The 17,783-nt window shown below is 40.3% G+C and overlaps 1 protein-coding gene across 26 annotated transcripts in view; it reads right to left on the bottom strand.

Annotated features, from left to right (window-relative positions):
- The window catches only part of EPB41L3 (erythrocyte membrane protein band 4.1 like 3), a 144,959-nt gene that overhangs the window by 6,523 nt on the left and 120,653 nt on the right, over positions 1 to 17,783 (bottom strand). For 6 of the 26 annotated variants that reach the window (XM_033069462.2, XM_033069409.2, XM_033069387.2 and 3 more), the window contains exons 13-22: positions 14,383 to 14,949; positions 10,290 to 10,343; positions 8,383 to 8,418; positions 8,151 to 8,216; positions 7,485 to 7,676; positions 4,122 to 4,196; positions 3,610 to 3,711; positions 2,137 to 2,865; positions 1,505 to 1,627; positions 578 to 970 (exon numbers count right to left, since the gene is read on the bottom strand). In XM_033069462.2, the coding sequence (XP_032925353.1) occupies positions 578 to 970; positions 1,505 to 1,627; positions 2,137 to 2,865; positions 3,610 to 3,711; positions 4,122 to 4,196; positions 7,485 to 7,676; positions 8,151 to 8,216; positions 8,383 to 8,418; positions 10,290 to 10,343; positions 14,383 to 14,949 (2,337 nt within the window). The remainder of the gene's footprint in view (positions 1 to 577; positions 971 to 1,504; positions 1,628 to 2,136; positions 2,866 to 3,609; positions 3,712 to 4,121; positions 4,197 to 7,484; positions 7,677 to 8,150; positions 8,217 to 8,382; positions 8,419 to 10,289; positions 10,344 to 14,382; positions 14,950 to 17,783) is intronic. The other 20 variants (XM_033069470.2, XM_042779633.1, XM_033069520.2 and 17 more) reach the window with 16 other exon arrangements.

Raw genomic sequence — 17,783 nt, 5'->3', positions numbered from 1 at the left:
CAGAGGGTCCTTCCAGCCTCAACTGTTCTGAGAATCTGTGAGTCTACATTTTCTTAAAATGACAAGAGAATTCTGTCCAAGTTTAGTCTTTTCATCCCTTGAGAAAAAAATTTGCACACAACAGCTCTTGAAATTCTACTAATGGGGATAAATAAGGAACCTGGTCTGTTTGAGACACAATACACTTGTTTATAAAAGCACCAAGCATGGAAAAAACAATCTATATCTGTTTTTGAGGGCATGCAAACTTTGCCAGCCTCGATGGACTTTGCCAAACAGAAAGCCAGTTGATCTTGTTATCTGTTGCATAAAATGTCATGAAATTTGGTATTTCTCTGTAGCATGAAAAGCAGTTTCAAGTAAAACATGCATGGTATTTTGCTAATGATGGAAACCAAGAAGCAAGCCTTGCAGGTGACATGCAAGGAGGAAATAAGAGGAGAAAAAAACCGCTTGCTCTAAAAGTGCAATCATACAAACTGGGCACACTTTACTTTAAATGACAGGAATTAACTTAGCCCACTATTGCCTACATTCACAGTTCAGCACAGACACAACCAATTTAACAACGAGTTACCTCAAAATGAGGTTTTCTTTCCAAAGACTCTGAAAGTTGGACTGTTGTTCTGTGCTCCTCCGCCTGCTCACACGAAGCAGCGGCAGCGACTCCTTCCTGTTTGGATAGGGCTTTCCCAGCCTCCTCCCTTTTTTCCTCCTTCGCCCCCTCAGTCCCAGCAGAGCCCTCCTTCCCTTTCACGCCAGCAGCCACCGCCGACGCTGCCTCAGCCTGGGCATCCAGCGTAAGTCCGGCCACTTTAGCAGGATCCCCGCCTGCATGCACCTCCATCCCATGTCTCTCCTTGACAACTACAGTCTCCTGTACAACCTTCTGCACTGTATCCTGATCCGGCTGGACTGCTTGCTTCATGTCACTGGAAGTTATCTCCTGAGATGTTGTCGTTTCTATTCTCTGCAGGGAAGGAGGAAAAAAAACTTTCAGCATCAGAAGCAAACAACACTTATTTGCAGTAGCGCCCAAGCTGAATGTACTGTGAACATAAATTTTAAAAAACGGGCACTATATTTTGCCGAGTTATTTTTTCCCACAGTGCATGGATTTTTGTTCTCAGGATGTTATCAGTATAGCAGACATGGAAAACAAAGCAAGAATCAAAATTTTTAAAAGTGAAGAGAAATTTCCATGTTGGTGCTCTTCTCATTGGTATTTTTGTGTGAGTTTTACAAAGGCAAAATACAGCACCCAGCAAAATGACCAAACTAAAATGGAATGAAAGAAAACTTGGTTGTTGCTTTTCTTTTTTTTTTTTTTTTCCTTTCCTTTTTGGTGGAGTTTTTGTTGTGGTCCATTGTAACAAAGGAAAACACACATGAATGCATGCATTAGTTATACAGGTCCGTATTGTGCAAAAAACCATGAAACAATAGAAAAGCAAAAGTAATTGGTGTGTGGTTATGACATCGATGGAGGGAATCAAGCAGCCACCTGAGCCCAGCTATGGGAAGTAGAAGTAACCCCTCCTATGAACTCAGTCGGTTTTCTGGCAGACTCTATTAAAGTGAAGATATCTGAACCATCCAAGGTTTTTTCACTGGTGGACTGTTTAGTCTAAATAGACAAAGAAATGGAGAGTCATACACAGAGAAAAGGCAGACCCATGTGCACAGACATATTAATTGCCAAAACCAGAGGCGGAGAAAAAGGAGAAGGTTGCAGGGGCACGGAGAGGTGGGAAACAAGAAAAGAATGAGAAAATAAATCAGAGCAAATTCATAATGGCTGTAGTAAGCAATAGTTACAAAGCATAGTTGTTAGCATTGGCGTTGTGCTGGTTCAAGCAAACCTTTTTTTTTTTTTTTTCCTTTTATTAACAAGCCACAGCAGCAATACTGAATTTCAGTACATAAACCAGAAAGGTTGAAAGCCTTATACAACGTCTGCTTGAGACTGTGAGACGGATTCAAAGTATGAGAGAAAAAAAATAAGCTGGGTTGGCTGCTGTCAACATAAAGCCAGGCAGCAAGAGAACCGAAAGCTAGGGTGGTGTGAAGGGATTGCCTAAAAGAAGTCATGCTTTTATCTTTAAATCGTGGCATGAAGTCAAAGCCACTTGTTACCACTACTTTTGTTGCAGACGACTCAGTAACATAGTGAGCAGTAGCAATGGTAAATGGTTGTTCTCTGGAATATCTCCACTCAGACAAGCTCTTATCTGTCCGGGCAAACGCCCCTGCTTTTACAGCTTCTCCGCCAAGATGCTTTTCTGCTTTGCCAAGCTGTAAGCTTTCCAGTGTACCAAGTAACTGCAAATCCTGGTCCATCCTTAGTGTCTTTTTCAAGTTCTCCTCTTCAGGACTTTGCAACTGAGATTCTGCTTCCTTTATGGGTGTCAGAGAGTCAGACAGCTTTCTTCTCGTGCTCTGCGCATCGGAGCCCCGTCTGGTTTTCTCATCAGTGACCGACTTGAGGATTTCATACTTGGCCACTACTGGAACCATTTTCACAGATTCTTGCACTTCCCCTTCCAGTTTTTGCAAAGTTTCTACTGAAGGCTGAATTGCTTTCTCACCCTCTTTAGCTTTACTGGTCATGGTTACAATTTTCCCAGATACGGTATCATAGGACTTTCCTAGGGTGAACATTTTCTGCTTATTCTCCTCATTGGATTGTATTTCACTTTCCAAGTCCTCAAAGCTCTGCATTAGAATGGTACTGGATTTTAATATCTCAGGTGGAAAGGCAGTTTTACTGCTCACAGTCACTACTTTGTATGCCAGATTTTTTTCCGATTCAGCATCAACTACCTCAGAGGGTATTTTGTCTATAATAACCCAATCCTCAGTGCCCTATATTTGAGATATAAAAGCTAAATTAGACTATCTGCAGGTTTATCTGTACTTCAGAAGCACTAAATTATGAAGACTTTTAAGAAATCATGTTGCTTCTTCTGAAAGCACACAGTAATTTTTGGCATTGTACCTCTTAGAGGAGTTATCAACCAAATAAGCAGAATTGCCTTAGGCAAAATATGATTTCTTTGCATATTCTCTCTCTTCAGAGGTCCATATAACGTGGACCCAAAAATATTACTTTTGCCACACTATTTCTGTATTTGTTTGAAGCAAAATAGCAGGTCAATGCATAATTTTAATGGTTATTGGAATTGACCTGCGGTTAAAAATCACATATTGCTGTGGTTCACAAAGCTACAGTCAAAAAACAAATTACAAAAATAGGGCAAATAAGCCCATTCAACTATACCCCAGTTGTTACAAACATGCTGTTAATGACATTTTAGAATAGTACGCTTTTGTATGTAGCCTGCACTGAATTTCCTTGTTTTCATTAGAACACTGATGCCCTTCAAGATTGTTTAAATGGAGAAGCATAACATAGCAAACTGTATAAACTAAGCATAGTACTAAAAATTCTGAATGAAACTTAATTGCAGCTTTTTTTTTCCTCCTCATGCAAATATGCAATGTGATTTGCTTTCACAATCAGCATCCAGTTATTTGACTTTAAGACCATAACGTCTGTATTTAACTAAGCAAATGGTGTAGTTTAAAATTGAATGAATTAAAAATAACCTCTAGGGATGATGGGATACTTTTCTGGATAATGATTTGATGAGAAGTAACCAAAGTGCCAGCAGATTCTCCTTCCTGCAGCTTCTTCTCTATCACACTTGGCTAATAGAAAAACCAATAAAAATATAAAGTTCACCATCACTCAGCATAATCTAAATTCACTTGACAATATAAAGGAAACTCATTCTCGTGACAGAAGTGCCCCATTCACCGTAACGTTCTCAGTGAGGTTTATGCTGGAAATGCATGCAAACTGCAAACAACATCCAAACAGCACCGTGCAAGTAGATTTCTAACTAGCAGAGAAATCAGTCTCCATTAGGAAGCCATAAGCTCTGGAGAGGATCCATTCCTCAGAATTTGACCTCCAGATTATATCTCTGTTTGAAATTTATGAAATAATAATAAAAAAATATGAAAAGGGAGGGCTTGGAAAGCAAAAAAGATAATAAAATAATAAATAATTGCCATCCTTTCTTACTGCATTTCAGTGAAGTATTGTTTATTTTTACCTGCATTTCAAGGAATGTAGTACCTCCCTTCTGCAAAAATATGAGTTTTTCTGATTTTTCTGTTTCTTCTTTGGTCTAATGTCAGGGGAATAAATGATTTTAGTAAATGGAGGGTATAAAGTCCACTATACTTAACAGTAGCTCATCTTTCTCTACTCTACAAATTATTAATCACATGGAAAATTAGGAAACAGAACTAAAGAGAATCATTTTACAGCATAAAGGTTTCCAATAAGAAGTGAAATCAGCATTTCTCTGGCGTGAATGCAAAGGAGACATGAGTATACAAATGGTATGCACAAGTGTAGCACAAAACCCACTAAAGTGAGTAACACCCAGGTGTGGATGCACTGCTTTTCTTTCATTTCATATTATTCATATAACTGGAACTAATGCCAGTTTACACATCTTCCACCAATAGCCCAGAACAGGCCCCTCCATCTTCACTCTGGGCAAGACTCTCTCTGGAGTTTGCAGCCCTCTCTCCTGAAGCAGGCAGAAGGTGTGCCCAGCAAGGATTTCAGCTCTCCCTTTTTTCCTGTTGATATTAGAAGTCTTAGGAGCACTTTTCTTACAGCAGGAGCTAACTGTTGTTCTATTATCCTGTAGTGTGACACCAAAATCTCCTTACTTTTATCCCATCAGTACTTTCCCAGTGCCATGAGAATAGGAAGTGTATCTCTATATCTTGGGAAAATTTTAAATGTTGGTAAGATTCAATTTCCCAAAGCTTTTGAGTCCACCTTCTGGGCTGGCCACTGTTGCCATTTGCCCAGAGAAAGTAAGCCCCTGAAGAGCAAAATGGGTTTCTTGCCAAACTCCTTCTACTAACTTCAGCAACTATTATACTCAATAGCTTTGCCAATGGAAGTCCTATGACTGGCATGATAAAAGGGCACATGTATTAAAGAAGAAAGATAGAAATGTAAAGAGAAATATGAAACTAGAAAGGGATAAATGGCTCGACTCACTGACTGTGATGAGATTCATAGCTCCTTTATTCCTAAAATGTTGGTTTCATCCAATCCAGCTCAGATTAGACATTGTCAAGGACTTTGCCAATATGGCTTTCATGTTCTACAGCTATCTAGCCACCATCATGGAAGACATTTAAAACTATATTTTTCATCACCAAGGAAAACAAAGGATTTCCCCATCTGTTCTAAGAAAAATAAATGGTGACTAGACAGGCTTAAAGTCACACTGACCAAACACTGAGGTGCCACATGCTCGAGCACCACATTTTGAAAAGACATATTTTCTCTTCTGTTCTTGTTTTATTATAAGAAGGAGCTAAAGGCAACAGCACTGAACACATTTTTAAAGTAGATATGTTAAATGAAATGTGTAAGTGCTTTGACTTGCAAGGCACTACACTGTCTTGACTACCTCTGCATTTCTTAGTAGACATCAAGGTGCTGATTTTGACCTATGGATGGTTTCAGCTTTTTCCTGAAAAAATCCCCTCTCATGAGAACGTGTGAACTGAAACCATAGAACTTACTGGGACCAAAGGAATGGCCAGGTGTTATCTACAGCAGAAGTCACCTCAGAGTTACGCTGTGATAGCTCAAGTCTGCTCTTAATTTTCCACAGAAGCACTTTCATTTGGATGAAGTTATGTGAAACAGATGTAGATTACTTAGATGCATATAAGGTATACCTACATCTAAGAAACTGGAAGTTGCTTTTGGGCAAGTTGTCTTCTACCAGCAAGAGAAGAGATATCAGATAATTCTTGCCCTTTTCCTTTCCAAACAAATGGTTAAATTCAGATGTACTTCCTCAGAGTGAAGCCTACATAGCTGTGTAATACTTTGCTACTGCTTGTGTGTTTTAATTAAAAAATATTATTAAATTCCTAAAGTAATAAAGATATAAACCAAACAGGGCTAAGTTTGTAATCCTCTGATTCAGGCTCAGATAGCCATTTTTTCCACAGTTCCTTACATCTTTATTATGATAAATACATCCTGTTCATTGTAATTACAATTTTACTTTTAGAAGGATAAACCTTTATTTTCAATTACAAACAAACTAGCCTGTTTGTAGGGTCTGTTATGATCCCTGAACAAGGCAGTAGGAACAACACTAAAACTCCTCTGTGCTCCTCTCAAAAGGGAAGCTATGAGCACTGAACCTGCTTTTTTAGGTACTTTAATCCAACTTGAAGGCCACACAAATACACATCTGGTGCCCTCATGAGCCACTGCACGTAATGTGGGAGTGGAAGAGGTGAGAGCCCTTTCTTTGGCAATATCCCTTTCCATATGAGGAGAAGCTGACACTTGCTACCTGCCTCCCTCCAGGGATGCCTGTCCCCAGAGTTGTGGGTCTGCAGCACCAACCTCTGAGGTGCGAAAGCAGAACACTCTTTCAATTTAATTTTCCAGACAATTTTTACTGAGTTCCTTACAACATTACATCAGGGCTGTGGGCACAGAAACAAATCTCATGACCATTTATTGGTCTTGAATGCTAAAACCAAGAGGTACTCATAAAGGTAATTCCTGTGAGACAGAAACCAGATATCCATTCATAATAGAATAAAAAAATTAACTTTCAGGCAGACCACACAAGCTTATTTCTTTGTGCTCCACTGGACTTAAGCCAAGACACTGCACTATGTATTTCCTTGCAACACAAATGTTGCCTTGCTACCCCTACATGTCCTTATCTACCTACAGATCAGGTTTAATACCAGCTTTTAAACTGGAAAGGTTCTTACAAGCACTTCAAGACTGCACAGTGAGCAAGATTTTTTCACACACGCACACCGCATGAAAATGCAGATACCTAGCAATCTGCATTGGGTCTTCAGTGACAGTACCCAGCAGACTGCAGCAACCATCAGGTCCCTTATGGAACTGGCCAAGAAGGTCTAACTATCATCATTATTTCTTCCCTGTCTTCAGAGACTGAGAATTCTGCCCTTTGTTCTGTATTTTCTTTTCAAGCTTGGCACCATAGCCCCACCCATCTCACTACACCGCTGCTCCCGACCAGTCACCATTGTTTAAATTTTCTCTCCATCACTTTCATGATTTCTTTCATGCATGGCTGGACTTCCTCAAGCTCACCGAACCTGTAACAACGCCTGCATTTTTGCACCCTCAAAGAGACCCAGTTCTGCCACACGGCTTCCAGTGATTTTAATTCTCTATATACACATATTTTATATATGTATATATTTATGGTATCTGGTCTTCCTCCCATCTTTGCCGCTAGACCCTGTGTCCTGAGAAAAGGGAGTGCCTGCAAGCAGGGATTGGCCTCAAACTATGGCCTCTAATCTAGTGAGAGCTGCTATTAAGTAAAAATGCATAGACAAATACATAACGAAGCCTTTCAGCTCGCGCTGACCTCTTCAGGCACTAGTGGTTCAATCATAGGAGCATCCTCCTGCCTTGCTGCAAGCCGAACGGGAGATGTGGAAAGCCTCTTCTCCCACTCATTAGACACAGTCGTTTCTGTGGAGGTTTCCAAGAAGGTGCGTTTCAACTCGCTTATATTGGTCTGATGTTTCATCAGATCTTCCTGGGTTTTGTCTAGATCCTAGACAGTTTTAAAAGAATAGAGCAGTTTGTGATACATCCTAAGCCAACCAAACTTTAGAGCCAAAACACACAACTTGGTTAGTTTAGAGGGAAGTAACAGCTCAGGGAGCCGGGGAGCACAGCACTAACACAACACTCGGTGAAAATGTGGCATTTTGAAAGAGAACAGCATAGCATATCTCGTACAAGTGAGTCTAAATACACTCTTAAAGAGCCTATCCATATCACTATAATTTGCACCTGATAAGAGGCTCCAAACAAACATACATATGCGCGTGGAGGCACACACATATACGCACACGCATATATCGATATTGATAGTACAAGTTAGAGGAGTCATCATAATCTGAGAGAAAAAATAATCTATTAGCAGGTGGGAGTACACAGTTCATGCATCATAGTGCAGATCCACAGTTTACCACTAAAACTAACACACATGTACGTACATGCACTGGTATATACCAATACCAACCTCTAACATAAGATTACTATGTTTGACATACACATTTTCACCCTGTATTCGCTTAATCAGACTATTCTGAAAGAAGTGAAAAAGAAAGGGAAAGTAAGGGACACAGTATTGAAAGGATACAAAATGCTGTTTCTACACATTTCTTCACAGAGAACCGACAGTAACATGCTGAAAGAGGCAAACACCTCCAACATTGATACCTGAGCAACATCTAGACCTTTTGTTTCTGTACCTGTGCCTTTAGATCTCCGTCCTCCTCTTGATCCGACTGCCAGCATGAGAAAGATTGGAAAACAACACCTTACCCACTTGTATGAATGAAGGTTTTATCAACATTGGTGAGAGGTACACACTAGGTTAAAATCCCATTTTCTCCCCATTAAGGGTTTAAGGAGAAGTAGACACACTGGCTTTGCACAGTTTTTCCTAACTCAGAGCAAACTCTTCTCAAATTTGTTTTTTGTTATCAAAGGTGTATTAAACATCTTCCTTTTATAAATATTGCTATGCTCCACATTCATAAATCTCTATTAATGGAGCAGCAACTGCACCTTCTCACCAAGGTCACAGCTAGTCTAGGATTGAACAGCAACAGCAAATGCTTTGGAATTCCGTAATCCCAGAATTTACACATAGGATATAATCTGGGCCACAAGCAAAGCTTTGCATAAGCTCACCATGGGCAAGCAACCTGCAACACTTTCTGCAGAAGGAAGCACATTTTATTTGCTTAAAATGCTATTTCCCTAACCATAGTCCCTTTCTGTATTTCTGTAATTTTAGTTCATATTTAGCCTGCATATATTCTTTCAGGACCTATCATCTGGAGTGTCACACACATCCCGTCCACTTCAGTGAACATTTTCAAAAGCAAAGCCATAAGGACTGCCCCAGCAGCCCTGTTTCCAAGGGTGCAATTTTCAGGTGGCAGATATACCACACATTTTGAAAATCAAGTATCTGTAAGAAAAACTGAGATGTGCTGTATCTTCTCCTCTAAATAAGGATGGCAACTAGGGATATTAACATGCATTTTTGAGTAATAAACGGAACATTCTAAATGTCACATTTTTTATGATTAGGTTTTACTTTCTTCAGGGCTCAAGACCTGAAGCTATGGAGTGGAAGAAGCCCTTTAAAGAATTTTCTACTCTGACTCATCTCAACAGACTTTATATTGTTGTACCATTTGAATTCTTTTAATGCCCGTGCAGCTATTTTATTGTTAATTTTTCATATAGTCCTAATCAGACAAATGACTCATGAGAAAATCTGTTGATTACTTTACAACTCAGTTCAAATTTATTCTATTTACAGCCAAAGCTGAATCTTTCTGACGTGTCATACAGAAAATTTTTCCTTGACAATAATTTTAACAGTCTCAAATATTAATGAGATCCTTCTGGAAACCTAGAGTAGTGTTTGTGGTAAGACTCTGTCTTCTAGCAGATGTCAGATGAAATTCAGCTCATGTTTGCAGCTGCAACCATATTAATTATGAAAGCATTATATGCACTTCAGTGAAGTCACATAGGGTTGAATTTTCCTGCACAGTCTATGTACCATGTTGTGGATATGAGGCTCCTCAGTGCAAGGAAAATATAAACATTTTACATTTTTCATCTGAAAAGAACACCTGGACTAGTAGTGGCAATATGTGAAGATGCCATGTGAAATTACATTAAAGAAAAAACGTAGATACTTAAAATGTGAAAATACCTCTATTCAATAAATTTGAAAACTACTTTTTATTGTCTTTCCCCCACTCTCCCATTCAGGCTTCAGAGTACAAGCAAACAAGCAAACGAGAAACCCCAGGGCATGATCTGGCCAGCACAACCCTCCGGATGGGCAGCACTGGTACGGGTGACACCGCCACTGCCCCACTAACCGCACAACACAGAGGCCTTGCAGCTTCCAAACCAAACTCAGAAATCAGAGGAACTCGTAGGGAGCACTGGAAACTCAACTGTCCTAGCAAAGCTGTCCCGCTGGCAGGCACGCACATGCACACACGCGCAGGGAGGGATCCTGAGCTGCCGGAGCAGACATGCGGTTTAGCCCCGAGGCCCAGGGTGGGGAAGAGACGAGGCAAAACGCTCTCCCCTGCCATAGCTGGGTGCCGGCGACTGTACAAACCTCGGTGGCAGTGGTCTCACCATCAGCCGCAGTATCCGTCTGCTCACTGTCAGTCTATTGGGTTAGACAAGTACCCGGGTCCCGAGAGGAAGGCAGGAATAAAGAATAAACCCAGCTCATCAGTACACGCGGCTCACACGGGGAGCTGTTAAACTCAACATCCCTGTGAACTGCATTAGCATTGCTTTTCAAACAACGCACATGTCAAAGAAGCAAAATAAAAATGCTATATTAGTAAACAGAACAGACTCAGAGGAAGACTTGAGGCGTACTGTACACAGGATATGGCTTTACTGGAACAAATTTATAAGCCAAACAAACTGTTACTAGGAAAGTGTTATTTGAATAGCAGATATTTTTTTTTCCCTTAACAAAGCCAGGTAGCTTTAAAAAAAAATGGGGGAAACACGTGACTAATATTTTCTAAAGAAACTTTTCCTCCCATAATGATTTTTTACAGAAAATAATTGAACTAGTTTTTGTGCTAGCCAATATAAAGTGCTGGTTGATTTTTTATCTGGAGGGGAAAAAGATAATTAAAAAAAACCCAAAAAACAACCAACAAAAAAGCTACTTTAACAGTCATCTGACTTTCAGCCCCTCATTTGTAGGTTATTCTTGTCTCCACATTTATACACCGTGAGGCTGTCTGCATTACCAAGGAGTTCAAATAACCATACCCCCAGCCCATCTACTGTCTGTCTGTGGAGTAATGGTAAGGCTCAAATCCCACTCGGTTCCAATAAAGAACAGCTGATAATTGTTAATGATAGTAAAATGAAAGAAAATTGCCATTAAAAGAAGAAAAAAATACTTCTCATTCCATTTAAGAGTATGGATGAAAGCAGGAGAAAAACAAAAGTAACTTCCCCCACCCCCCAAACACTTACTAGGTATGAGTGATAAAAATGAAACAAAGCACAGCATTGCACAGACTGATCTATCCCTGCTTTGTATGAAGAACATTTTACTGGAGAACACAAGTGTCAAGATTAATAGAGAGTGGAGGAGTGGAGGTTACTACAGACTGAGAAGAGAGTTCAAAAAACTATGCTGATGTCAGGTAAGCGTATGGAAAACTCGTAAGTAAAGTGCACCCTACTGCCCCAGACTGGCACATCCAAGTTGTTTTGATAGCAATGAAAGCTCTGGTTTCCATTAGTAATTTTCTGTGGTCCTTAGATAATCTAAAGTAACCCAGGCAGGCAATTTAAAGCCAGGACAACACATCTCATCCTCCAATCACATCAATATGAACAAGAACAAAAGAAGAACCTACTGGTGGATGGAGTATCAGTCTTAGCTTTGAATTTCCTCCAATCTTTGGTCATTTTCTGACAACTCCAGTTTCATAAGACAGTGTTTTGATTTTTTTTTCATTGCTTTGTGTTTTATTCTTTGAAGAGTTTGTATTATTTGTATGACAGACAGAAGAATAAAGAAGCATTTTGCACTACTTGCTAAGTGCATGAATGCAAGTTACATGAAATTTTTCAAGCCATGACCACTCTTGAGACAGACCACATTTATTTTCAGGTGGAGGTGTAATGTCAAAGTAGTCTATTAGGCTGGTCCAATTGCTTTCACTAAAGTGATAGAAAATTGTTTCTCTATTAACAAAGGATCTCATGTCTTTATAACATTATAGGCAATTGTAAAGGTATGGCAATAGAAAAAAAAGTATGCGTTGTCACTCCTATTTACAAAAAAAAAAAAAAAAAAAAGGAAGCAAAGAGGAATTAATTAATCCAGGCATAGGCATTTTAAAAGAGTTAAAAATTGTGACAAGGCATTGTAACACAAGTCTGGCACATAGGGTTCATTTAAGAACTTGAAGTCAATAGAAAATTAGCAGCTAAGGTACAAACACAGAGGCCATGAATTCCAAGGGGTGAAATTCTGTCTTTGACTGCAGGGACTGACTCCAGATGCATAGCTCAAGGGAGAACAAGCTCAACAATGTATGACATTGGTTCAGGACACTGGCTGTGGTCTCCTGCATCACTGTGTGCAATCTTTTGTGAACTGTGGAGGTGGGAAAGGTTCCTATTTCTTTTGCCATGAGTGAAATGAAATCCTAAATAAAGCATAAAACTTGCTTTATTTCAACATACACATCTGCTAGTAAGCCAATCAACAGCCATGGAGTTGAAGTCAGCATTACTGAGTTACTTGAAATAAAGATCTGGCATTATCACAGAGCAGGGAATGGTGAGTTAAGGCTGAGCAAGGCACTCCTCTGGAGTGAAGAGTTAAGAAGGCCAGGCTCAGCTCCAAGACAGGCTGAGGTACAGCTGAGGTGGGGCTGGTGGGCAGGCAAGGGCTGGAGCAGGACAGAAGGCAGCTTCTCCTGAAGTGCTGTGGCTGCACCTCTCCTACCCTGTGATCGTAATTGCTGTGATTTGTTTTGCCAATGTAATGCAGACATGCCCGAGTTTAAAACATATTCACTTTCATGCAATATTTTGAACAAGAAATACCCCGTGGATTAGGCACAAGTCTGTGTTGTCTGCCAGGACGCACTGCCAGAGTAATCATCCTCATAAAAGAGAGATACTAAAAAGCCTGTTTCAGATGTTTTTATGCTCAATACTTCCTAACTTTACTAATAAAAAGAAGTGCTCTTTTCTGAAAGAGAAACAGACTAATGCATTACATAAACACTGCCTCATTATTGCCTCTAGAGCTGGAACTATATTAATGCTGTTATTCCTATTAGATTAATCCAAGTGCAGAGCTAATGCAAATTGAGACTTAAATGCTGTCTCAAAATGAGGACAAGAGATGAGACAGCAGCATTTTGGATGCCTTTTATCAGAAATTGCATATTATTTTTTAGTTGTAAGGCATCACAGTGCCAAAAGCATCTAAAGACAATGTTTCTGCAAGACAAATTGACATGACTTTTGGCTTTCCATATTAAGGAAATTAAATTCTTCACCAAGTCTTACAAAACTAACAGCAGCAGATGACAATGGTCAAGCTGGTTTATTGAAGAGAGCTCCTGCAATGGACTATCAACAAGTGGCCAAGGTGGCCTTTTACAGGGCCAACTGGTCTGCAACTATCTGATCTGGGTTTTTTTCTCTATATACAAAGCAAAACCATACTTTCATATTTGAAGCTGAAGAAGAAAATAGAAAATCAAGGAAAACCTGAACTCATTTTATTCTGTCATCAAAGAATAATCAGGCTCCAGCAAAAACTGAGCTGCCAGTTGCTCTGTTACATAAGCATATTCCTTTCCTACCTCTGGATATACCATCACATCCACAGAACCCAGAACAACTGCAGACTCCTACTGCAGCTGGTTCATCTGCCTGTGGTGACCCTGGTGGCTTGAGGCATCAGTTTTGGCAGTGCTAATCTAACACTGCAAATGTCAAGACAGCCCACGTGACATGCTCCTGCAACAGCTGCAGAACAGCTGTCCCAATCTGACCCCTCACTGATACACTGGATTTAACCATAGGAAAACAATTTAATCTGCAGCAGAGATGGGATCAAGGCTGAAAATCGAGATCCAGGTTTTGCTAGACCAGAAAGCCTTTTCTATCAGCTAGAGTTGATAGCTCTTGTAAAAAGCTGAGTCCATCTGTGCTTTGAACATACTGAAGTTGGTGAGGGTGCTTATCATTATTGGGTAGCTAGTCATATAAATAAATGTAGATACATATGCATATATTTACATGCTTCTTATGTAGAAAATTACACTTAATACCCACTATTTAGATAACTGTTCTAACCCTAGTATAAACTGATAGAGGGAAGAAAAAGGTCTTGTCATTTAATGCAAGTCATTTTGCATCAACTGACACAGTTCAAGCCAAGCCTCTTCCACACAGTGTTGTGCCTAACCCTGGGCTCCAAGCTGTACTCCCAGCATGAGAAAAAAATAAAAAAGGAGAAAAAAAAAAAAAGAAAAAACAACAACCCCCAAACCAAAAAAAAAAAAAAAAAAGACCCCTTCTAACATATCAGCACAGACAGAAATGAGGCTCTGAAAGTAGGACCACTATTGCAGCAATCTAACACTGGTTAGGACTGAAGCACTGAACACGAAAAAGAGTGTGTTCGATGCCGAGGTACACACCTCTTCCTCTGAACTGTCACTCAGGTCATTGGCAAGTGAGGCACTCAAGGAGGCCGCCTTGGGCTCCAGGTAGCAGAGGCACATAGCCAGAGGAAAGGAGAGAGTGAGGGCGTATGGCACTGAGAAAGAGGCAGAGAGCAGAAAGAAAAAAATGAAGAGGAAGCAAGGCACGAGGGAAGGGGAGCGGATGGGGAGGTAGTGCTGCACACTGGCAGGCAGGAGGTTGGTTTCGGAGAGGTTAGGGAGGGACAGGTAGCCATCGTCATCCAGGAGGGAAGGAAATGACTCTGGAAGTTGCAAGGAGAAGGAAAACAGTGTTCCGCCTTTGCCAGCTTTTTGCTTGTAGCCAAAAGCCACGTCTTGCTCGGCGGAGCAAACTCTCCCCTTTCTGTCAGAGTCTGGCTCCGACTCGCTGTGTTTGGGAGCGTTCTCTTTGGGGGCCTCACAGCCTAAGGACTTTGTCCGAGTGCTCTCCTTGCATCTCCTGCGAAGCTTGGCTGAAGATACATGGGGGCCAGGCTGAGAGGATGGCGAGGAGTGGTGGGAATCAGTGCCAAGCAAAGATGGCTGGTGACAGAGAAAGAGCAGCAAACAAGGCGCAAAAGCAAAAGGACAAAAAGAAAACTGTAATTAGTTAATTTTCTTCCGTGATGATTATATAATATATATTATATATATAAAATTATTAACAGTATTTTAAAACCACAGCTTTCCACTGAATTGAACACTGCATGTTCCCGTGCCGCACACCACAGGTATTTGTGAATCCAGCTTACAAAAGGCAACTTCTTGATTCAACATTTGTCTAGTCCTCTGCAGCACAGGATTTACATAAAAGCCTCCATGGCCACATAGGGAGTTCCAGGTGCTGCCAGTTTCCACTTACTGAAAGATTGGTTTCCAGTCATAAAGAGTTTTCAAACATGAAGTATATGGAGAGTAACAAAGAAGGAAACATATTTCTAATACCAGCACTATTTGAGACAGCATTCTTGCAGAGAAGGAGACCCAGTGGGGGCCAAATGCTTCCCATCTATGCCTGGACAACTTCAGCAGTAATGATTAAAACTCCAAGGACTTTAAATTCCTCCATTGCAATATTTAGAAAAAAATCTAGGCCCTAAACCAAATTAAAACACATTGCTATTTGGTGGGGGGAGCAGAAATCCATTCATCACCTGCTCCTGATGGTAAAAACAGCTCGACAGCTATCCCAGCAGTCAGTTCCTCAGTACAGCCCCCACCACTGGCCCCTGCTGGGCATCCCCACAGCCCTGCCCTCCCCTCTGGTCACTGTGAGCCCAAGCAGGCAGTGCTGGGGGCTCACCCCCTCCCAGCCCCTTCACGCTGCCACCTCATTGGCCACACACTGAAAGAAGGTAGCTGAGACTCGGGGCTCAGCAGACCCCATCATCTCTCACTTGGGATCTGAAGGGGGGCTGGCTAGAGAGAGGTCCTTGTCCTACACAGCCATATCTTCTCATAATGAAAATGAGACCCTTTACCCATAGTGAAGAGACAAAAATGCCCCCGATGCTTGTGCTGTAAGTTTTACCACAATGCCAAGAATACTGGCTACCAGTAAGCAGGATTTGCTTTGATATGTCACTTATCGGGCATTCAACTGGCCTTTCAGGTTCATTTGAGGACAAAAAATTGGTAGGAGGAGGGAGGTGATTCAGCAGAAATGGTGACTGTTGTTTCACATGCTCCCTGCAAGCAGACACCACCGCTCTTTAGAAGGACAAAAACCACTGACATCACCAAAATGCATACCCCAGTACAACACATCTGCCACTATGCTGATGGATCAGAGATGTTTTGGCCAAAATCCACCAGGTGCACGTAGCTGAAGTGGCCCATTGGATCCATGACCAAACCCTAAGTGCCTGAGCTGCTCCATCCATAATGTGTGTCCCCAAGGAGCCATAATTGCCATTTCACTTTCACTTCAGGCTCCCAAAAGCAAAATTACTTTAAAGCCACAACAGCATTTTCCACCAGTTCAAGCTGGTGTTGAACTAGAGGCAAAAAGCAGATTCACCTTTAGACACACTTTTAGACACAGGTTGCTACTAAGTCTGAACTTTATCATGTATATTAATGACAGGAATGGGACAAAAGCCAAGCAATTACATGGAAGAGCTGCTTTCCTTCCTCTTTAATATTTCCCTTTCTTCCTTCTCTAACAATCTATTGGTTCAAGAAATCTGTATTCCCAAACAAAGTAATCAGAAACAAGCCTAGCTTCAAACCACTTATAAATGTCTTTATGGGTTTAATGTAGTAAGCTCAAGTCAAAATTTAATGCTGATGGACTCACTGGGGGTTTTTTTTGTGTGAGCTAAATACACACACCAAAAAAAATACAACTTCTCTTTATATTGTAAAGATAAAAATCTAAAGTAAATGTATTCTTTTCTAATACAGACTATACACCTACTGACATCTTTACAGTGTTAATATTTAGAATAACTTCTGGTACTTAAATACACATGGATACAACAAAGGCAAAATGACTTAATGGAAAAGCTGTAAACATATCTAAAACATCTATATGCCCTTAAAAGGGGATTTGATTTCAAGCTTGTCTTGTGTTCCTTGAAATGTTCTTTTTGTGATGACAGACAAATCTGTTAGCAGGTCCATGTGGAAACAGGACTGAGATCTCTGTAGGATTACAGAACTGAAACTCTATTTATAATGGTTTAAACAGACTTCATCTCTTGAGTGGGGGTAAAAATCAATCATTTGTGCATATTTAAGTTCCATCAAAGTATTGTCTTAAAACAACTCTATTTCTAACCATATATAACAAATAGCTCGATGATCTTCAAAATGCAACTGATCCCTCCATTGACTTAAATTAACCATCACTTGAAACAGAACTAGCTTCTATTGGATGTTTTCTCATATTTGATTTTCATCATTCTTTCTCCATGTGGAAACTAATGGAGTTTCAAGAAGACCAGTTAAATTTTGTAGAGATTTTCTTTTAAATGCTACCATTACAGTACATACTTTCAAAAGAAAACCTTTCCTCATTGGCAATTTTCAGTAACTCAATTTGTTTCTGTTTTTAGTACCTTAAATGCAATTCTTTTTGAGGACTTGGTCCTTTCACTAGGTAGTTCATACTGACTTTATATGATAAAGCTGAAAGTTCAGGTTCTGACATTTGCATACTTGACACTTCTGTGGATGTAAATACATCAAGGTTTTTCTTCCTAAAAGATGAGGGTAAACCTTATTTGTTTAGCAAGTGCATTCCACAGTACACTTTTTGAATCTTATTCTACCATATTTCTCTTCACTGTCAATCTCTATTCACTATTTTCTCCATCCTCCTTTTTGATTTGTCCTGTATTAATATCTCAGTACGTAGTATGCACAACCGTGTG

The sequence above is a fragment of the Catharus ustulatus genome, chromosome 1 (genome assembly GCF_009819885.2).
Source record: "Catharus ustulatus isolate bCatUst1 chromosome 1, bCatUst1.pri.v2, whole genome shotgun sequence".
NCBI classification, from domain to species: domain Eukaryota; kingdom Metazoa; phylum Chordata; class Aves; order Passeriformes; family Turdidae; genus Catharus; species Catharus ustulatus.
The sequence above is the reverse complement of the archived record's forward strand: the minus strand, read 5'-3'. Positions and strand labels throughout refer to the sequence as shown.